The 23349-nt window shown below is 45.8% G+C and overlaps 1 protein-coding gene across 6 annotated transcripts; it reads left to right on the forward strand.

Moving 5' to 3' along the window:
- Positions 1-108: 108 nt before the first annotated feature.
- Positions 109-23094, forward strand: LOC122375656 (thioredoxin-related transmembrane protein 2 homolog). 6 transcript variants are annotated; one of them, XM_043355132.1, is made up of 7 exons: positions 243-343; positions 1074-1252; positions 17982-18183; positions 18482-18662; positions 19568-19751; positions 21915-22110; positions 22491-23094. In XM_043355132.1, exons 3-7 carry the CDS (start codon positions 18043-18045, stop codon positions 22587-22589), a joined length of 801 nt encoding a protein of 266 aa, XP_043211067.1. In that variant the 5' UTR covers positions 243-343; positions 1074-1252; positions 17982-18042; the 3' UTR covers positions 22590-23094. The 6 variants fall into 6 exon arrangements, with proteins under 6 accessions (XP_043211070.1, XP_043211067.1, XP_043211072.1 ...); XM_043355137.1 differs by having other exon boundaries at positions 259-343; positions 18023-18183; XM_043355135.1 differs by lacking the exon at positions 1074-1252 and having other exon boundaries at positions 109-343.
- Positions 23095-23349: the final 255 nt, after the last annotated feature.

Raw genomic sequence — 23349 nt, forward strand, 5'->3', positions numbered from 1 at the left:
TGGAATAAAATACAAAATATGTTAGGAAATAGTATATGATATAATATTTTATACAAATACCACGCAGCTGCGTCGAATCAATCTCGCTGAAACCTGTTCAAGAACGCTGCCTATGTAAAAAAACTGAAGGCTATGTCGCAAGTTGCCTAGCAATTGCGCAACTTAATCTCGAGTTGCTAGGCAATTTCCTTTTATTAGCCACACGCTTTCTGGTCCCAGCTAATATCGAACAGGTTCACACTGTTTTCGGCATTCAGCGGCAGTGGTGTTTTTGCCTTGGGTGATTTTGGTTTTCTCACAAATTGTGTATTAATTAAGTGGAAATTTTCCGTATATTTTTAAGGTAAGTCGTGGTTTGATTTCTGAAATCTCTTCTTTAGACTCTTTAATTGGGTGGAACAGATTGTGTGATGAATGGCAGGAAAGGATGCTGAGAAATTCACATTTTTCTCACGTTTGGGCCTTGGGGGAGGGGCAGACATGCATCAAAATGTATCTGTGAGTGCTAATATAAAATAAATATATTATTCCTCTAACTCATATATACAGATTGATGTGGAAATTCTTGAATACATTTCAAATACCTAGGTGTTAAAACAATGCCCATTTGAAGTGCTCTGCGCCTGCGGCCACCGCTGCTCTCTCGACCCAGAGCAGTTGGGGAAACTGCTCTGGGTCGAGAAAGGAGGACTCCAAGACGAGGCGAACATAAAAAATTGATTGGTCAATAAATGGACTTGATGACCATATATGGGCATAAGTGCAGCCCCCGCTACTAAGGGTGAAAAACAGTATAACAAGCCGGTACTTGCGGTATCGCGTCCACTTATCGGAGAGAAATGGCTTCCATTTTCCACTAGGAATTGGCGTGATTGGATTAAATTCGGTGAATTGACTCAAAAATGGCGATAGGAAAACAGCTTTTTTGGGGTGCGGTTATTTTTTCACATCTTAGTTTGCTATTTTGGCGCGATTTTGACAATTTCTGGCGCATTCCACTTGTTTACTTTAGCGGGCATAGGGCAATGGTTTACTCGAGGTTTACTAACGGGAGATGTGTTGGATTGTTGCAGTGATACTTGGAATATAAAGAAGAAGTGAAGCAATTATGATACCTATTATTTTTTATAATGACAGAAGGAACGTGGAAGAAAAAACATTTTGTGCAGCATTTGAAAACTAAGAAATAGAATGAAAGAAGGGTTGCTACTTGTCATGCGCCCGAAACCAGCCACCTCATCATCATAGCATGGTAATAATAGTTAAAGTTTATGTTAAAAAAGAATAGAAGGAGTTTCTGCAAAGGTGATGCCTCAAAGTCGTTAAGTCAAGTCAGGCATGCTCTTACAGACTGAACGTGCAAGTTACGAGACCCCATACCATACTGCTCCAGTGGCTGGTGCTTATGTTGTGCAATTTGAGATACTTTGTTTATTTTTTGTGGCATAATATCTAGAAAGTTTTGTGCAAGTCTGGTGATGACTGATAATTCAAATACCTGGTAAGTGATAGAGTAAAATTACAAGTGTTTTTTTCTGTAGAAGAAATCTTTAATTCTATTTTTACTTTGCTTACATGCTGTCCTTATTATATTTGCCTCTGTTGAGCTGGGTATTTCATTATATATTGAACTTCCGAATTTTTTATTGAAATTCCTACATATTTCATGTCAGTCTATTGCATAATTATATTGTGTAGTTAACATACTTGATGACATACAAATGAATGGTACCTATAGAGTCTCGATGTGGGTAAATGAGAACCAATGAGCTTATATTTTTTACAATGGCATCAAGTCCTCTTGTCATGGCCATGGATATCACTGAAGATTTTGCTGAACTGCCAAAGAGAATCCTGTGCAAGGAAATGTTTTGCATGAGTTGGCTTAACTTAACAGCATACATTTTATTTTCCCAGTTGCATTGGGGCTCTGCTGGAGTTTGCTGATGACAGGATGCTGAAGGGCTGAAGCTGGCAGCTGTGGCAGGAGTCCAGTGTCCACCAGCTCAAGATCCGACGCCGCCGCGCGTCGCCGCCGTGTGGCACTCCGCGGAGACGGGGACGGTGGTCATGCTTGAAGACACCGCACTTCCCGCCTGGACTGTCCGGTCGGAGACTGGCAATCCCTCCGGTGAGCCGCACACCGTGGAGGTAGTTACTGCACCGCGCGTGTCCACCCGCAGCGCAGTGCCAGCAACGGTGCCGTGAGTGCGACATCTGCGTGCATATGACGCAGTGCGACTGTCACGACTCGCAGCTCAGTGTTAACTGTCAGTGTGACAGTGCGGCTCGCGGTTTAGCGCGGTTTTAGCGTGCGGTTTTAGCGAGGTGCTCTGTTGTATATAACCACCTTGATGGAGATCTATGTGCTGCCGCTTGAGTTTCAATGTACAGTTTTATGCATCAAACTAGCGTAAATGGCTGTCAGAGGTCAATTTGAAGCGCACTTAGTACCCATAACCCAGCTGGGTTGAGCGAGTCATGTGACTAGTCCCGATGAATGTACTGTTTCGATGTCGTCAGTCGTAGACTTTTGTAAACCATTCGTTTCGGAGCTCTGTGTTGTGTCGTTCGGGATCGCAGTTGTTTGAGCAGTTTGCTTTATGCGTCGTACGCTGGCAGAACGCTGGTCGTACACGAGTCATATGTTTCCTTTCGCCCCTAATGGGTTACTGCGGTACCTATGCAGTTGGAATGTGTCTCGAGACACTAAATGGTCGGACTTGGTTGTCAATAGCTGCGCTTGAAAATGGTGCATTTTTTTGCATTTTGCAATGCAATTTTATTGCCGATACCGTATTGGTAGATAGTGTCAGAAGTTGGCCATTTGATGCGTTGTCAGACGCTGTTGCCTTAGTGCTGACAAATTGATGGGCCGCGTTTGTGTTCCTGTTAAGAAACGGATCTCAATATAAGGTGATTCTGTGGTAGGAACCTGAATGCATTCGTTCAGACTTTCCATTTTATGGGGATGCACTGTTTCATGAGCAAGAATGAGCATGGCTCTGGTTGAGCGAAGCGCAATCGATATTTGTTACCGTGTTTGAAGCTGTGACCACATTTACATCACTATTAATCTCCACGCACCAGCATTATCTGAACTGCTTGAACCCATAGAGATCTTATATACATATAAGATCTCTATGGGTCATATGGGCTATGTATATAAGATCTCTATTCTTGAACCTACACTTCATTTGCTAAATGTCGGGGTCGTCGTCAACCTACGGTCCGTGGCCGTTACGTTTGGCCAATGACTAGATTTCGTACATATTAACTGGTTCATATAATCACAGCATGATGCCCCGGACAATTTTTATTTGATTCACTGATAATGCATGTATCCCAGTGGCCAGTACCCCACAAACTGAGACTGAAACCGGACAACTCGCTTTTCGAGGTTCAAGTTCATTATCTTCAGATGGTATGTTATGGTAAGCATTTAATGTTTGAAGAAAATGGTCAGCGTTAGCAGTGCTAAGTGGGTATTATGAACTTTCAGTTATTTGAATATTTGTTTCAGCTATTATTCTTATGATATCTCCTGTCAATTTTACGCGGAATATCCAGTATTATCTTATACAATCGCGGTAACTACATATTTTCTGCCGGTTACTGTTATTATCATTGATTCGTATTATTTCGCTACGAACGTGGCTCGATTCACCTTGTAATCATATTGGCATTCCAGATTTTAAGAATAGACATCTTTTAATGCATTCCAATTCCATCAAAATGTCAATATGCAAAAACAAGGTTATAAAAACTGCAGCAGTTTTGCGAGTCGAAAATAGCTGTAAAATAGGCTTGTACATTGACCTAAAAAAGACTAGACGCGCGACTCCCATTGGCCCGGTGCCCGGCCGGCCGTTCCTGTCTTGCGACACTAGCGCCACCACACGACTGGGGGCGTGAGTTAGCATCGTAATGCTAAGGCTATGGCGAAATATCAAACTTTGGATGCGGATGCTGATAAATCTGTTTGGGTTAGAACATTTAAACCTTCACAGATGCATTAAGCAGTCAATTATGTATGCTAGGGAACAACAAAACTTAATCGGCAACGTTACAGCCCCATGGAACAGGGCCGATCTCGAAGCCTTGTTCCACGGTTTGGGAGGTGAACGACGGGCTTCAGGCGGTGCAGTATTTATTCTAAGTACGTTCTTTGGCAACCTGGGAACGTGCATCGCTGTCTGCTGTTGGGAGAACAGAACGAGACCAGAACGCAGGAGATTCTGAAAGAAAGCCAGCCAGCTGACCGGCCACAGCGCTCAACTCCGCTCAACTCAAACAGCAATGCATCGATGCATACATGTACGCCGCGCTCCGTCGAGATACTAAGGTGTCCGGCAAATTCAAGTTAGATTAAAGAGGCGTTTCTCAGTAAGATCCAGTCACTTACACTGTCACACAGTGTCTGTAAACTAGTAAGCACATGCCAGGAACGAATCAGGCGAAGGCGATTCCCTTGACTTCATAATGAATCACATTTGTCAGTGTCAAAGACCGTCATCTAACAGAAAGCAGCTTCCCGGCTATCACCCACTTTTTCCCGGAATATTTCATGTCCTCAAAAAAAAAGAATACAAGTACACGACACTGAAAATTGACACTAAATAATTTTTGGATGGCGGATATTTCACATTACTGCTACATCTCACGTACAATTTTTGCCAGACGAAAACTCAAAAATTGGTGGATAAAGCGAAACAGCGAGTGAAATCACGTAAATATCAAAGATAGCGAAAACGACAAAACACCAACTATGCATAAAAAACTAATTAAATACCACCTACACTATTGAATGCACATACTCCTATGGCACATATACTTACTGCCGCGCAAACAGCACCTGCTTGTGCAGATGATGCCTCACATGGGCACTGGCCATCCCGCTCAGAGTGATATAGTGGCCGTAGGCATGCAGCCGGACGCGCAGGTACCGGGCCACCACCTGCTTCAGCAGACTCACAGCGTGGCATCCACCTGCGCGAGGTTCGAACATGTGCTCCTGCACGCCAGGGAATAGCTCGTGACTGCGCTCAGTCATAAACTGAGCGAGTACGGAGCACTGAATCCTCAGAGACAGGTTCTCCTGTCCCATTTCACCGCACCTTCTCAGCGCAGTCAGGTGCCGCTCTGATGACGCAATGATTGCGTACGTCGACGCCGATGGGACGAGAAGGCCCCCGTTGTCTCGAATTTCGACCAGCCTCATCACTTCGCGTGATGGCGGATCTTCCTCGTTACTGAGAAGTGCACCTATACACTCTCCACACTTCACCACGCTGCCCTCTATCAGCTTACGGCACACATAGCCAGCTATGTAGCCGACAGAGTCTTCCACAAACGCAGACCGGTTGCCGGGCGTCATGAGGACATGCTGCACTACCGCCGGCATCGGATCACCTGCACCGAGTGCCGAGCGCTGCCGTTGTGGGCGACGGATCTGCAGCAGACCGACCTCGTCGTCGTTGCCGTTGTCCTCGTCAGCTGGTGCCGTGCTGTTGCCGGTCGCAGATGGCGAGATGAAGTTGTGGAGAGCCAGTCTCCGCAGAGCGTGCTGCAGCTGCACCGCGTTTGGGTTATTGTTAAACCCACCCATGCGCCGGATACGGCTGAACAGCAGCTCCACGTGATCCTGGCTCATCTTGTAGGGCAGGACGTACGCGAAGCCCTCCTGCTCCAGGAGAGCCTCGCTGACGTCCAGGACGGACTGCGCGGCGAGGCAGAGGCCCAACACAGGAGTGGAGCGGCGCGTCTTCAGCACCGGCTCTCCGGATGCCGTCTGCAGCCGGAACAGTGTGGAGCTGAACTCCGCCAGGAACTGACGCCGGAGCCTGAAAAGGGTTGAATAAGTCAGGAACCCGAAAAAACGGGAGCTGGTTCAAACGACTCTAATTCCAGGCAGGAGTCAGAGTCGGTGATATTTTTCGATTCCGACTCCGGACAAATTAACTACCGACCACGACCCCGACGCCGCAGCCTTGATTTAAAGTACTAGCAGCTGATGTCGAACATCTTTGATGCAAAACAATTGTGAAAGACTGACAAATAATCAAGACAAGCAATTGGCACGATATGAATATTTCAGGGCATCGTGGCAAACAGGTTACTTCAAATCTATATTCAGGCAAAAATGAGTCAATGCAAATGGTCTGATTATTGCTGGTTAATATTGAAGCACAATGATAGCAAAAAAAAAAAAAAATGTATCCATCGCTTTGAATCCATCGCTACTCACGGTAGGTTATTGGCGGTTACAGGAGCCTTGAAGCCCTTGCCATAGATGCTACTGCCGTTCAGGTAATCGAACGCCTGGTCGATCATCAGGATGAATCGGGCCGTAGCTTCAGCTCCAACGAACTGGTGATGGCCAGATTCTGCCATGTACAGCAGGGCATTGCCCACCGAGCTGCTGAACAGCTGAGCCGCGAGTTTTACCTTCATTTTGTTTTTCTTGTACTCGATGTGGAGGCGAGATAGCTTATTTGCAGCTCGGATGCCCTCCCTCTGTTGAAGAGCGTACAGCGCCTGTGAAAAACAAACCAAAATTATTTTGATGAAGAACGTCGGCAGCCGACGTGGCAGTCAGATTACTTCAATGCTACTACCTACTGCTATATTAATGCAAAGCTGAGTGAAAGGTCTGGTCATTGCTGGTTAATGCTAAAGCACAATAAAAGCAAAAAAAATGTAAATGACACTGTTGACAGCATCCTGATGGGTGGTTACTGGTTGTGTTATTGCTGGTTATTGTTTAAGTACAACAACTACAAAATATACAAAAAATATTAACTTCAACATTATGCACAGTATACAAAAAAGCTGGGTAGTGGTTAAAATCAAATGAACCCATTACAGCAAGTCCGCTGATTAGCATTAATGCTCACCTGTACATACTTCCAGGATATCTCTTCGCCATCCAGAAGCAGCATTTTCTGTTCACCGAACAGGTTCCGCAACAACTTCAACATGTGGACGACATCAAGGAGTATGTGTACCTTTTCTCCTGTAGCAGGGTGCAGGAAGAAGTTGTTCCTGATGGGAAGCTGGAGTTGTCCTGGCTGCATATTCTGAACGCCCAGGTGAGCGAACATTGTCATGTTGGCCTGGAGACCATCTGCCACAAGCGTCCTAGCCTTCAGACCTGCTGAGTTCAGGGCACGTAGGACGGTCTTGGTCAGCTCAGCCTGCGTCTCTCCCGTCAGGTGATCAGTTAAAAAGTACGCGACTGGGTGGCGCCACACCCCCTTCAGCCCAACGGCCATGAACACCATGGCATTTGTGGCCAGTCTAGAGTCTTCCACATCACCTGCTCCCAGGTCGACATGGCCAACAAACTTGTCCTTGGGCTGGGAGTACACTTTTGCCTTTCGGATAGCCATCTCATCTACCATGAGGCAGCAGTTTGGGTCGATTTTCTTCGAGGCTACTTGAGAGGCCAGGGTCTGTAAGACCTCGTCGAGGACACCGACTTCGCATCCGACGCTCCTTGTCCACTCTTGCAGCGAGGTTACACCAGGAAGGGAGAAGTTCTTAGCGAGGAACTTGTACGCTCTGGGAGAGTAGTAATGTAGCGTGAGGCAGAGCTTTTTTATCTCCTCGGAATATCTTCGCCCACCACGCTTTTTGCGACCACCGTTCACTACTTCGTTGGCAAATAGCTCTGACACAATTGGATTTTCAAAGCGCGCACGGATGCTGTCCAACAGGTTAGCATCCATCACCTGGCTCTCCTTGAGTGCATCCAACGTGCTTTTCAGGCACTTCAGCCGCCTATCGCGTCTCTTCAGTTTTTGACGCAGCTTCTTTTTCTCATAGTTTAGCTGGCGAACCTTGGCCACCATCTTCTTCATTGGACTGTGGATGTGGCGCTCTGCCGCACTAGAGGAGTAGCTGTGGTCCAGCAGAGTCGGCTGGAGCTCTTGTACAGTGGGCTGCTGAAGCTCTTCGGAGGCAGTGGACTGTTCGACCTCCTCCGAGACAGTGGGCTGCGGGAGCTCCTCTACAACAGTGAACTGCACAGGCTCCTCTGAAACTGTGAGCAGCTGGACCTCCTCTGGGACCTCTTCTGGGGCAGCCTGCTGCTGTTGCGACTCTGATGGCCCGGACAGGCCGGACATATCTGGATTCCTAAGCAGTACCCGTCTCACTCGCTTGGCCTTGGGTGAAGACAAGCTGGCACCAGCTCGCTTCAGGGGACTTCTGCGTTCAGCTTGACCGCTTTTCCCTGGGAACACAAACCAAGATGGGATGGTTCCCTCACGAAGAACTCTGCGCTTATGGCTGGGACGAAAGTCATCTTCAGAGAAGTGATCACTGCAGAGCATGGCAGTCAGTGATGGCTTCCATGGCCTTCCGTGATCTCCGCGTCGCCGCACTGCAGCCATCCACTTTCTTAGCAGCTTTGGATCTTCATGAGGAAACCTGAAAGAAAAGAAAACTGTTTTAAGCCTGATATCTGAAATCTGTAGACATTACCTATCAAACAAAAACCGACATCATGTCAGTAAAAATATATAAAGGACATTATAGACACCAGGACATACAGCAACAATCTATACTTAGAACGTATTTTCTTTTATATAATTTATTCTCTTGATAGGTACTATAGTTTGTCTCTCTGTATCAGATTAATATACTGGTGAATGGTGATGTTAATACGAAACACGTTTGTGTTAACAATACAGAGTAGGTAGATTGTAATGTTGTTTGTTATACTTTATATGCTATATTATAATTGCTCTTTTTAGTCAATCATTCCATTCAAGCTTAAGAAGCATATAAGAAACCAGAACAGATGGCAGCTGTAGGATAGGACGGATGGGTTTACTGTTGTAATACTGACACTGCCCGAGCTTTGATTTCCGTGATCACTGATCAGGCTACACCAGTTGAGCTTAGCCCAACACATTGTTGGACTGTAGCCCAACAATGTGGGTCAGAAAACAAAATACAGAAAACAGCTAAATGGCGCTGCAGTCACTTTGTGCTTACATATGCTTCCATATTAAAAAAAAACATTAGATTAACTGAACTGTTGTATGTGCACACCATGTCTACCCAATCTATGATGTTATGTCCTCAACTGATATAAGTCCTTTTCAGCCTCCTTATCATTATAGACAAAGCAGATAATGCAAACAAATAAAGGTTAGTAGGTAATCAATTTAGTGTTCACATTTTTATCCATAATAAATAATCAAAATATCACTTCTTGGACAGTAAGAGGCTAAAAAAAGTCAGAAAAACATGGCAGGGTTTGACATGATCTAACTGGGGCGGCTCTGAAAAAATTGAGCATCATTCAGGGATGTCAGGCCAGTACCTACTCGAGATAGGACAGAACACATGGAAAGCAGGGCAAGTGTGACATAGATCGGGTGACAAAGGTACAATTTTGGGTAGGCTAACAGATAACTGAGGGTAAACTGTCCTTTTGACAGGATCTGGGCTGCCCAGAGATAACTATCTCGTCAAGCCCACTGCCCAGGGCCACGGTTTTATGAGTGGCTATGCAGTAAGCACGCGTAGTTACATTTCCATGAATGATAAGAAAAAAATTAGATTTACTTTTACTTCATATAACTATTCTTACCAAAACACACATTTCAATTCCCTGTAAAAAACTCAAATCTTTCTGATGACGGATCACTGTGTTTGTAGGATCTTGTGATTTTTACGTGGTATTACTTTGCTGGTTAGGTATCACTTATCATTAACCACATCACTGCTTTTGCCTTTTCCTAACACAATATTGAAATAATGTGGATTCTCAACTGATGGTTATGAGTCTTTCAGGTTAGGTTTTTATGTGATTTGGGTTAATTGGATTTAGTTATCTCAAACTGTTTCCAGTGTAGAAAATTCATTCTAATGGCAGCAATCAACAAGGTAAAATAGCATTATTGTTCAGAAATACATGAAATTATATTAAACGCATCTTAATCTATCATTCTCTTTCTCAACTCAACCGAATTAATAATTAGAAATATGTGTTTCAATTTATGCCGAAACGCAGCACGCATGACGACAATAACGGCGCAGACCTATCTTTAAAAAGAAGATCCTTAAAAAGCTAATTCAGGCACATAAACTTACTTGTGGAACGACAAAACGGTGCCATGCCTGGGTTGACCTCCTTGCCTCTTCGTGCACCCGATCGCAGAACAACTTTTCGTCATTTCCGAGTTTTAGCGATACCGCTCACCAACGGGAATACGACCAACAACGGTGAACGTTTGCCGCAGGCCGACGAATGCCCCCCTGTCAGAATGACCTTGAGTTTTACAGCGTTGCCGGGCGGCACGTTATGAAAAGTCTAAAAGTGTGTCTAGACTTCTATAGGTCAATGGGCTTGTATAACTTCAACAACAGTGCGCCGAAAAACGTCTAAAAACGCGTAAACAAAAACTAAGATGTAAAAAAATAACTGCACCCCTTTTTTGCAGGTTCTGGGTGTCACAATCAGCTGGCCATTCAATTAATGGATTGGTGTTTTTAAAGAAAATTGTTTAAAGATTTAATTTAATTACAGTAAACAGAGATATTTAATTTTAAAACAATGACTTAACTAAAATTAGAAAAACAATTAACAGAAGAATAAAAATAATGACATTTTTAAACCACGGTATCGCTTACATTTTTTGGCGCGTCTGTTTCAATCCGCCATATTTGCCAATCACTGTTTGACCTTGTGTTGTAACTCTGCAATTTAGAGCTGCCAGTTAATTATGCACCGAGTGAGTGTAGGCTTTGTGTGGTTAAAAAACATTCTTATGCCTTATTTTTTCATTTGAATGCTAGGATGCATTGAAAAGATGAAGTTGTCTGATTTTATTACCATATATGGTCATCGCCCCGCCCACTCCAGCTGTTGATTGGCTAATCCAATTTAAAGAGGCGGTGCTGCATTAGTTTCAGCACGGAATCAGGTTGCGCCTTTTTACGACCTAAATTTCTCGTGCTCCGTCTGTTAAATAATTTGAAAGGAAAAATGTTATTTCAAAAGATGTAGTTTCCGGCTATGTGTTCTAGTTTTGATATTGTTTTTAGACGGGCACAATTCACGTAAATTCAAGCAAGATTGTCTTATGTTATATACTTTAATTCATGCTTGTTTTGTATGAGTTAAACTTTCACAAGACAATAAATTCGGTGCTCTGTAAAATGAAATTTTGATACCTACGTCGAACACTCCGAACTCTACATAAGTCTAAAAACAATACAAGTCAAGTAACGTAGATTAGTAGTTTTATGGTCGTATAAGACGATTATAAGATAAAGTAACTTAAATTTCATAAGAGAATTGAAGATGGAAGCATACAACACGAAGACCAAGAAGGTGTTGAAAATTTTATTGCAAGAAAGGGGACTAAAAACAACAGGAACGAAAGACGACCTCATTAAAAGACTCATCTCATCACACAAGACTTCACAAATGGACATTGAACCTGAAGATAGTGCGTCACAAATTTCAACGTCTTCGTCATCAAGTTTCATTAAAAATCAGCGAGCCGTCGACACGGCGAAAAGGGCGGAGCTAGAAGCACGATCGAGCATTCTTGAAGAAAGACGGCGTCTACTTGAGGAAGAGTTACGTCTAAAATTGCGACAAGAGCAATTAAACATTGAAGAAGAATTAGCAGCCATTCATGCCCGTGAAAAATATTTCGCTGCGAGTGATATAATGGAAAATACTGATGAAACAACTCATTCACATCAAATTCAGGTTCCTGGCACATCTTCACAATTTGTTCACTCTGATGTTGGTCACAGCAAGACGTGCGGTGCGCAAATGTACGACATGGCAGAAACTATGTTACGACAACAACGAAGAAGTTCCCTACCGAAGACCGAAATAACGAAATTTAAGGGTGATCCCATGGAATACCCTATGTTTATCCGTTCATTTATAAGCCGTATCGAAACCCAAACTGAGAACGACGCCGAAAGACTTTATTTCTTGCTTCAAAGCGTAACAGGAAAACCACATGAAATCGTGAAAGGATATATGCACTTACAGCCAGACAGAGGCTACAAGGATGCCAGGGCGGCACTGGATCGCAAGTATGGCGACGAGCATCGCATTTCTTCTGCTTATGTTGATAAAATTCTCTCTTGGCCGCAGATGAAATCATTGGATGTTGACTGTTTGGAAGATTTTTCAATTCTAATTCGAAGCTGTAAAAATGCAATGGAATCTCTGGGCGCTCTCAGCGAGGTAAATCATCCTAGGAATCTTCAGAAAATCGTTGGCAAGTTACCATATCAGTTGCAAGAAAAATGGCGTCAGCTAGTGTTTGAAAGTTCGCAACAAAATATGAAGTCAGATTTTGGAGATATAGTTGAATTTGTGGAGCGGCAAGTGTGTATATGCAGCGACCCAGTGTTTGGAGTGAAAGAAATGATGGATGCAAAACCAAGCCACGGAAAATCGTTCAAATCAACATTTTACACTGCAACCACAAATTCAGACGTGCGATGTTACGCATGTGACGAATGTCATACAATTGAATCATGTCCTGTTCTACTTCAGATGGATATATCTGCAAGGATCGAGAAAATAAAGGAGAAACGACTTTGTTTTGCTTGTCTTCGTCCAAATCATGTATCGAAACATTGTAGAAGGCGAATGCAATGTCGTCATTGTGACAAAAGGCATCCATCTCTACTGCACGTGGAATTCAAACCCGTCACCAGACCTTCCCTTCCGCCTCACCATGACAGTGTCAGTACCGATCCAAATTCAAGTACTCCACAAAACAAATTATGTGGTGGGACCAAGGCAGTCGCTTCAGGCACAGTTCTACCAGTCTTGCCGGTACAATTAAGCGTCTCAGGCAAAGCCCCTGTCAAGACATATGCATTTTTGGATAACGGCAGTCAAAGTACATTCATAACGGAAGAGTTACGAAGTCAGTTGGGTCAAACTGGAGAAGAGACGCTGCTCACTATTACCACAGTAGAACATACAGCTAGCCCGGTTAAAAGTCGACTGGTAACGGGGTTACATGTAGCTGATGTCAACGGTAACAACTCTCTTCCGTTACCACCAGTATATACGATACCAACCATTCCAGTTGGAGACCAAGATGTAGCAAGAACAAGTTTGAAGAAACAGTGGTCTTATCTAGAAATTGAAATCCCAGAAGTAAAGGCGGATAAAATTGGAATATTAATAGGATGCGACTGCCCGAAAGCAATGGAGCCATGGGAGGTAATCCACAGCCAAAACGGTGGCCCTTACGCCTTGAAAACTTGCTTGGGCTGGACGGTGGTTGGCCCCAAGGTAATGTCCGAAGTCAGTTACAATGCAGCAGACGTTAAAGTGAACACTGTACGATTGGAAACAGAAAAGTTACAAGAAATGATTTCAGCACTGATTCCGTGCTGAAACTAATGCAGCACCGCCTCTTTACCCCCTCCCCCGTTTCAGCACGTGCTCGCGCCGTCTTCTGGTAAGAGGAGCACAAGCTTGCTGATCGGCCTTCTAAGAATGGAGGTGCTCGTCCTCACTTCTGCGACACGAACATTGCCCTTTGCGTCAGGGTACACGTTGATCACTCTTCCCATTTTCCATTCGTTGCGAGAAGAGTCTGCGTCTACCAGGAGAACCATGTCATTTTCACGCAAATTTCTCTGAGGCTGGATCCACTTTTGTCGTACTTGAAGTGAACTGACGTATTCCTTCTTCCAACGGCGCCAGAATTCCGTCGCAAGGTACTGAACTAGTTTCCATCGCTTTCTTGAAAACGAGTCGGCTTCTGAGAAGATACCGGGTGGCAATGGCTGTGCCGAACGGTAGATGAGCAGATGGTTAGGTGTGAGCGCTTCCAAGTCCCTTGGGTCATCTGAGACAGGTGTGAGCGGGCGTCCGTTCAAAATCGCCTCTACCTCACACATGAAGGTGGATAAGCACTCATCCTCTAAAGTCTTTTGCTGCAGCAGAAAGTTCAATATTTTCCTCGTTTCGCGAATCAGGCGTTCCCATGTTCCTCCGTGGTGCGAGGCGCCCGGTGCGTTAAAAATCCATTTTACCTCTTTCTGCAGAAGTTCGTCTTCTATTTGCTGCTGATTCCAGTTGCGGATCTCTTCCTTCAGCTCCCGGCGGGCTCCCACGAAATTTGTGCCGTTGTCACATCTGATTATCCTTACTGCCCCTCGTCTGGCCATGAAACGACGCAACGCGTTTATGAAGGAATGAGTCGTCAAGGAGTGTACAACTTCCAGATGTACAGCGCGGATTTTTTGGCACACAAATATGACACCAAACCGTTTCACTATGGCTCTACCTCTTTTGACATAAAAAGGTCCGAATAAGTCGACTCCAGTGACCGCGAATGGCGTCAAGTCCGGAGTGACGCGGTCTTGCGGGAGATCAGCCATTTTCTGTGTTAAAGGACGGCCGTGTAGTCTGCGACAGAATACGCAACGTGACAGCACGCGGCGCACCGCAGCCATTCCGCGAATAATCCAGAACCGTTCCCTAATCACTGACAAGACATGGAGACGTCCACTGTGGCCGATCTTGCGATGTGTGTCTGAGATAATCAAATCAGTCACATGAGACCTTGCTGGCAGAATCGCTGGGTGTGATGCTTCTGAGGCGTAAGCATGACTGAGTCGACCACCGACCCGTAGCACACCGCTCTCACAGACTGGATCTAGCCTAGCCGGTAGATATTACTCTTCCTGGTTATTTTCTTGTGCTCTGGAGAATGAAGAACGGCCAACTCTTCTGAAAAGGATCCTGCTTGAACGTACTTGACAATGCACATTTCAGCACTTTGAAGTTCTTCGACAGACAAGTCACTCGCTATGCCTCCATTGGTGACGTTTCTGCTCTCTGGCTTCTCTTCTTTCTTGATACGATCACGCAAGACTTGTTTCAATCGCATATAGTAAGCTACAGCTCTTTTAAGGCGGTACCAGTTGGAATAATGTTGCAGTAGCTTGTCAGTTGGCTGTGTTTCGGTGGACGTCGCTGACACCAGTTTTGGCATTTTTACTTCAGGGTCACCATCCATCACTGTTTCAAGTTCTTTGAATGGCTGCTCTGGCCACTTATCTTCAGGAAGCGTCAGGAACTCTGGCCCACGAACCCACATCGACCCATTCAAAAACTTTTCCACCGTTGTGCTTCGTGAGGCTTCATCAGCAGGATTCACCTTTGAAGTAACGTATTTCCACTGGTTCTCGTCGCTGTGTTCAAGAATGTAACCAATGCGATTTGCTACATAAATATGAAATCTACTTGTTTTGTTCTTGATATATCGAAGAACAGTTGTACTATCGGTCCAGAAAACTGTCGAGTCGACAACTGTTTGGAGTTCTTCTTTCACAACTAAGTCAAGGCGCACTGCTAAAGTCGCAGCAGTGAGCTCCATTCGAGGAATGGTGACACTTTTCAGCGGCGCCACGCGCGCCTTTCCAATGAGAAAAGAGCAGTGGATTTTCCCGTTATCATCCACTTGTCGGAGGTATGATACCGCGCCGTAACCAGCTTGGCTAGCATCTGCGAAGTGATGTATTTGTGTGGATAAGACACGACCAAAATCTCCTGGTTTCATGCACCGCTCTACACTGAAGAGTTCCAGCTGGCAAAGGGAGGAGTGCCACCGAAGCCATTTTTGTTGCAGATGCATGGGAATAATGTCATCCCAGCCAAGATTCAATGTACATAGTTCTTGAAGGATCAATTTTGGCACCATCAAAACGGGAGCAGCGATTCCCAATGGGTCAAAAAATGAGCTTGTTGCCGAAAGAATCCCACGTCTTGTGAGTGGTTTTGACTGGATTTTCACCTTGAATCTGAACCTATCTTGCTGAAAGTCCCATATAACGCCGAGTGCACGCTCCGCCGTTGTGTCACACCCCAGCTCGGCTCCTTTCATATTCTCCGTTTTGTCATGGTCTGGTAACGATTCTGTCACTTCTCGATGATTGCTAACGAACTTGGTGAGATTAAATCCCCCCATGGCGCACATTTGCTTGAGTTCGCGGACCAGTGTCACTGCCTTATTTATGCTTTCCACCGACTTCAGACAGTCATCAATATAAAAAGAATATTGTATAGTATTCGCCGCATCCGGACTGAACGTGTGATTGTCTTGTGCACATTTTTGTAGTGCGAAGTTGGCACAACCCGGAGACGATACACTGCCAAAAATGTGTTTTTTCATGACAAAGTCCTCCAATTCCCTTGTTGTATCACCCTCTGGCCACCATAGGAATCTGTAGAAATTGACGTCGGTTGATGGTACTTGTACCTGATAAAACATTTCTTGAATATCCGCCATAAATGCGACCCGTTCCTTCCTGAACCTGATGAGAACACCGATCAAAGTATTTGACAAATTTGGACCCTGTAGAAGCTGATCATTCAAGGATGTTCCGCCGTACCTTGCCGAACCGTCAAAAACCACTCTTGTTTTCTCGGGCTTAGCCGGGTGCTGAACCGAATGATGGGGAATATACCACATTTTGCCTTCTTCTGGAGGATATGCCATTGACGCTGGCTCGGCGTGACCCTTTTCTAATAGCCCGTTCATGTATTGAGTGTAACGAATGTGGAGGGCTGGGTCTCTTTCCAGTCTCTTTTTGAGACCTATGGCTCGTCTCTCTGCTAGGGCTCTGTTATTTGGAAGCCGAACGCTTTCAGCCTTAAACGGAAGGGCTATTTCATAACTACCGTTCTTCAATTGCACACTCCCTTCTACCTTGGTCTTCCAAAGTTTATCTTCTTGTGACATGTTTTCATACCCCGTCATCGTAGCAGTCTTATCTGTGAAATCATTGTTGAATATTGTGATCATCATTGATGACGTGCACGGAATCAATCGTGCTGAAACGGGGGAGGGGGTAAAGAGGCGGTGCTGCATTAGTTTCAGCACGGAATCAGGTTGCGCCTTTTTACGACCTAAATTTCTCGTGCTCCGTCTGTTAAATAATTTGAAAGGAAAAATGTTATTTCAAAAGATGTAGTTTCCGGCTATGTGTTCTAGTTTTGATATTGTTTTTAGACGGGCACAATTCACGTAAATTCAAGCAAGATTGTCTTATGTTATATACTTTAATTCATGCTTGTTTTGTATGAGTTAAACTTTCACAAGACTATAAATTCGGTGCTCTGTAAAATGAAATTTTGATACCTACGTCGAACACTCCGAACTCTACACAATTTTTGTTTGGCTCCTCGTAGTTTCCCCAACTGAGAGACGGAGCCTAAGTTCAGTTGGGGAAACTATGAGGAGCCAAACAAAAATTGGATCAGCCAATCAACGGCTAGAGTGGGTGGAGTGATGACCATGTATGGTCATAAAATCTGACAGCATCATCTTTTCAATGCATCCTAGCATTCAAATCCTAGCCATTCGGATAATTTAATCGGAGTTAACTGAAAAAAGCAGCTCGACAACTTCGATTGACATTCAATTTGAGGAGGGGATAATCCCCCCAACCTCACTCCAGGGAGGGACGGCATCCCCCCCATCCCCCCTCGTGGCGACGCCCATGTCAGCAACCTACCTGGCTGCATAGAGAGTGCATGCAAGCTCCTCACTGATGATGCGAAGGTGTACGTCGGAGTCGGCACCGAGATCAGCTGCAGGAAGCTCCAGCAGGATTTGGGCGCCCTGGCGGCCTGGTCTCACAAGTGGAAGCTGCCATTCAACCCATCCAAGTCCACAGTGCTTCACCTGGGCAGCCAAAACGTGCGGGCGGAGTACACGATCGAGGGCACTTGATTAAATACTGTTGATAGATGACATAGAATATATGGAAAGAGACCTGGGAGTCCAGATGGACAGACTGCTTAAATTCAGGGAGCAGGCGGCGACCGGCGTTGGCGAGGCCAACAGAATCCTCGGCCTGATCAAGCACAGTTTCGTCCACATCCACTCCAGGAAACTTCCTCTGCTGAAGGAGACGCCAGTGCCACAGTTTGATCATTTAACGCCCCTCCCTCTCCACAGTTTCTCTGGAGCGCGTCTGTGACTGCTACTTCTCACCGCAGCCAGCTGAAGAGCGTCCAACATGTGGTCCGACTGGAGGGTGATGGTGTCGGCACACCACGTGCTGAACGTGCTGCTCGCATGCTCCTTCCTCGTCTTCAAGCTGACACCGGTGGTGTGCGAGTACGTGTTCCACGGACCAGAGCCCTGCGAGCTCTCTGATGTGAGTTTCATTGGTTGGAGCTTTTAGTTGAGGGGCGTATGGAGCTGTGCGCTCGGGTCGTGTACGAGTTCTGCAAATTGTTTTGTGATCTCACTGTTAGATAATCAAATCGGAAATGTGTGCTGTTTTCCGTGCATGGATTTTTAGTTGATTACTGCATGATTGCCAAGTGTACCTATAAACTTCGAACTTCAGAGCTATGCAGATGAAGTGGTTACGCTTTGTAGGGATCAAAATTGTTGAACTGTTAGTCATAAGATGTGGTCATTCTCTCTGACATTGCACTGTGTTTCCACAGAACGAAAGCAAACTGCTGTTCTTCGTGGCAGTAGTGATCTGGGCCAAGACGAAGAAGACTGGGCAGCGCGGCCTCCTGCCCTACCTGAGCACCACCTACACCTACATGAAGCTACTCAACCTGGTGCTCTGGTTCTACTCTGACCCTGTGAAGGGCATCATCTACCTGGTGCTGGCCACTAGTGAGTTGAGTCATGTTGGTGTGCTGGATGTTTTGCGATCTTAGCTGGGATAGTGATTTAGGGATAAGTGACGGATAGCAGTGGCAGCTGCCCACTTTAGGGGCTTCCTGTACGAAGGTTCGTAAACTAGCTTGGTATGCGCAAGGGTTTGTTGCGATCCTTTTACTTTAGGAATCTCTTACGGTGCGAACCCAGTTGGCATGCGAACTTTTTCCATACCGAACTCTATTCCCCTTCGTACCTCAGACGTACGGACCTTATCTGATGCGAATCTTTTCCACGCCCTTACAGACTTCATCCCATACGAATCTTACCTGATACGAGCCCTTGCATACGAACCGTCGGTTATGAATGCGAATCTTGGGCTTCGAACCTTGGTCTGGGTCCCCTGTACTGAAGGGTCACCTGAAGAAGTGAGTGAGAGGCTGGTAAATGTTCAGCGTTAGATATACACTTAACAGCGGGAATCACAGAGTAGCTCTTATTGCGCGATTGAAAGAGCATCCACTGGAATAATTTTGTGGTCACGTGGCTATGTGAGCTGGTGATTATTTCGGGGGGGGGGGGGGGGCAGGGGGAGCGTGTTGAGCGCTAAAGTGAATAGGTTTAGTCATGCCAGCCAACTGCCAATTTGGGACTTCCTATGTGGTAAGGTACCTAATCAAGCCATTCGGATAATTTCACAGTAAGTAATCGCACGCTCTGTCGCTGTTTCTCCAGGCGAACCGTCACGTCTCCCTCTCCCCTCCCCCAATATTCCCTGTTGAGTCTCACTGCAGTGACCCTCTCCTGTTGCTCCTCACTGTATTCTCCTCCCCTATCTGTTGCGTCTCCCCCTCCCCCACATCACCCCCTAGTCTCATGTTGCATCTCACCACCCTCCCCGCCCTTTCTCCCCATTTCAGTGGCGTACGTGTGGTTCCCGGAGCCGGTATCTTCAGCGCCGGAGAAGGTCACCTACTTCTCCTACCAGGAGCTGGAGGAGCAGCTCACCACGCAGCGCAACACCACCTTCTTCGTCTGCTTCTTCGCCACCTGGTTCCCGTCGTCGGTCAACTTTGCCAACGTGTTCTCGCGTCTATCGGGATCGTGAGTGATTCGAGCGGGTCGGATCATATAGGGGAGGTGACAGGGGCTTCCTGGGGGCAATTTGGGCAGCTGAGCAATTAAATCGATACAAAAACCTTGGAGATCGGACAGTTATTTCGGACCATTTCTCAGTACCATAAGATAATGGGGAATATTTGTTTCTGGTCCCTAAAAAGCTGTTTCTGGCACCTAATTGCTGATCAGCCCCAAAATGCTTATTCGACCCTAATATCTGAATCTGGCACCTAATTGCTTCCACACAGCCTAAAGTTGCCAGATCGTCTAGTTGAACTCCGTATTTGCTGTTTGCTGATTCAGCACCAAAACCAAAACATCCAGCACCTATTTTATTCCACGTTTGCCTACCTAATTCACGTAATCTTTCTGATTTTATGTATCCTAACAAACATGAACGTTGCATTCGGTGATGTCAAGTGCCATTTTCGCCAGTGGAGATAATGATTAATGCCATTTCTAGCCAAAAGAGAATCACTAGCCAGCTATGGTGCAGCATAGCAAGACGCTCGTATACCAGCCCGCTATGTAGAGACTAGAGATTATTGCACCCTCGGCCATTTTAACGTGAAAAGTTTGGATCCGTCACTTCCAGCCAGGCTCTCAGGTCATAAACTGGAGTAAAGCAAAATGTAAACTCTGAACAGACATGCCACGCAACCGGCCCTCTTTTCAATATTATCAGCTTTCTGCAATCATCGTCTGACTCCATCTCGATCAAACGCAGCATCCGGTTTCTACAGGGGCGTTTGACTGACCGGCCACACAATAACCAAAAACAAAATCAAAGCTTCATGCACACATATGACATAAGTAAGAAACGGATGAAAAAGGCACAACCACGGCACAACTCTGCGCGGCAAACAACGGACAATGTCCCACGCAAGATCCCGCGTTTCTTCAGCGGCCTTGAACGGGATGAAAACATTACATTTCTTTTTTGGAGCTCTTTGATGACGTCAAAAAATACAATACCCGTTTTAATGGTCAAAATCGAGACAATTACTCACAAAAATGTTTCCCTTTAAGCATTACAAATAAATGCTTTTAAATATTTAAATGACATTGTTTTTTCAAACAAATCAATATTATTTGCTTACTTAAACGTCATATACAATGCTGAGATCACTACGGGGCTGTCTTAGAGTGTAGCTGCACTGGCAACCTTTAGGCTAGACTCCAGGGGTCATTATACCAGAACAACATGATTCTACCAGCCAGTAGTTCATTTTTCTACTAGATTGGTGCTATGCTCAGCATTTAGGTGCCAGATTCAGAAAAAAGAGTAAGGCGTACCGATGAATAGGTGCCAGAAACAGCTAATTAAGGTCATTTTCCATGATTGGTGCTGGTATCCACCAAATAGGTGCTGAGGACCAATTTTGGGGCGAGTCAGCTTTTAGGTGCCAGAAATAGCTTTTCTGGGACGCAATTAAATGGCGTCCTAAGATAATTGATCAGCCATAATGAACTTTTCATTCGGAATAATCTCATGCGTAGCCGTAGGTACTCGTCGGAGGCAAGCTCAACATATTTTATTTTGTCTCTAGCGCCCTGTGTCTTAATGCTGATGTTCCGTGCACAAGCGTGATACTGGATAGTGGATAACTGGATAACGTTTTGATGTTGTGTTCCGTGTCTGAGGGGCGTGCTGAGCTACTGCTGTTTGTTTGACAGGCGTCCCGTGTCACGGGTACACGGGAATACTCTAAGTGTTCGTCCCACGTCTCATGCTCCCGCTGGATACCTACTGCTTGTTTTTCCTCTGTCTCTGGCACTCACTGGATGACCCGTTGTTTGTATTACCCGTGTCTTAAGTGTCGCTTCGCTTGATAACCTAATGTTTGTCTCACGTCTTGTTCTCGCGCTGGATAACCTGCTGATTTGTCTCACACCTCAGGTACGCACTACATAACCTGTTTGTTCGTCCCATACTCCAGGTACGCGCTGGATAACCTGAGTTCTTCTTCCTTCACATGGCCGCGCCGGATAACATGTTTGTTTGTTTTACACCCCAGGTACGCGCTGGATAACCTATATTTGTTTCCCCAATTTGTCTCACACCTCAGGTACGCACTACATAACCTGTTTGTTTTCTCACACCCCAGGTACGCGCTGGATAACCTTTGTGTTTCCTTCATACCCCAGGTACGCGCTGGATAACCTCGTATTCGGTAAGGTGGACGTCACGCGACACCCGGACGCCGCCCAGAAGTACCGCATCAGCACGTCCAGCTTCAGCCGCCAGCTGCCGACCGTGGTGCTGTTCGATGGGGGCCAGGAGGTCACCCGGCGACCCGGCTTTGACGAGAAGGGTCGCCTGGTGCCCTTCACCTTCACACAGGTAGGCGGACAGCCGCGTGGCTCCAACATCTGGTCAAGGGGGTTCGTTTTGTGTTCTGTGAAATGGTCAGTATCGTGAAAATTGCAAGTGATAATTGCATTGCATTGCAACATTTTTATGTGGAATGCCAAAGTGATGTTCGTAAAAATGTTGATAGCAGTATCGGCATTCGGCAGTACCAAAATAACGACCATATTTTTCTTGCTCTTCACACATTATCATGCTTACATGGAGGGCCGCTCTTGTATAACTATCATCTAAGACCAAACTGACAGTAATATAGCCAGCACTTATCAGCGCAGATCAGCCACGACTGGCATTCACTTCTCGCACCGCGTCCGGCGCTCGTCTCTTACATCTGTCACCGCTCTGCCCGACAGGATAACGTGGTGGCGGCCTTCGACCTCAACAACGTCTACCAGAAGTGCAAGGACGAGCTACCGCGCTTCCGCAAAATCGAGGCCAAGAAGACCAAGTAGCGGCCCACCTCCGTGCTTTCTGTGAAGCTCATTTGTGCGCGTGTGCATGCTGCGTGCCTGGCCACGCAAGTTGCTGTTTGTATGAGCTTGCGTGCGACGCGTGTTGAGGCGCAAGATATCCCAGTATGTGCCATAGGGTAGGTATGTCTCATGCTGGCGTCGCTGTAGTTTGTGCAATAGGGACGATGTCTGGGAGCTCTGGGATCGCTGCTGTTCTCTGTGCTGTTCTGCGCACGTCACTCCATCCGATCCCATGGTGGCGTGGTCCTCCGATGACGTCACCGCGGCTCCGCTGAACGTCCTTCGGCCCGCTGTGGTCTGACAGTGAGGACATGAACTGTGAATCTCGGTTCGGCTGCGCGCCGGTCACCATAATTCAGTGTTGCCATCATGTTCTGTACCGTGTTTCAGTTCATTAGAGATGAGCTTCATGCCCAGAGAACGACATGTTGTGTAGTTGGTGCGAGCTGCTGCGCTGGTCTCAAATACATTGGCAGGTACGGTCGCAGTCGAATGTTATAGCAGTGGAGTGTAAAACAAATCGATCTGGGTGAATATGCATGATAAATGGGTTACGGACAAAAGTACGTAGGTATTGTAAATGTTCGTTGGTATGACAAATGTACAAACAAAAGTGTTTATTGCAAATGTACGTAGGGCGCAAAGTAAGTGGAGACATCAAAATAGGTTTGGTTAGTTTGGTAACGCTAGGTCAGGCCATTTTTTTTAAACTAAACGAGCTTATGTCCTTCTGTAGATA

This window comes from Amphibalanus amphitrite, unplaced genomic scaffold (genome assembly GCF_019059575.1).
Source record: "Amphibalanus amphitrite isolate SeventyFive unplaced genomic scaffold, NRLGWU_Aamphi_draft 001888F_arrow, whole genome shotgun sequence".
In the NCBI taxonomy this organism is placed as follows: domain Eukaryota; kingdom Metazoa; phylum Arthropoda; class Thecostraca; order Balanomorpha; family Balanidae; genus Amphibalanus; species Amphibalanus amphitrite.

Coding starts and splice junctions, on each gene's coding strand:
- LOC122375656 (XM_043355135.1), top strand. CDS start 18,043: ATGTGGTCCGACTGGAGGGTGATGGTGTCGGCACACCACGTGCTGAAC. Junction 18,184..18,481: donor AGCCCTGCGAGCTCTCTGAT/GTGAGTTTCATT, acceptor GTGTTTCCACAG/AACGAAAGCAAACTGCTGTT. Junction 19,752..21,914: donor TTCTCGCGTCTATCGGGATC/GTGAGTGATTCG, acceptor TTCATACCCCAG/GTACGCGCTGGATAACCTCG.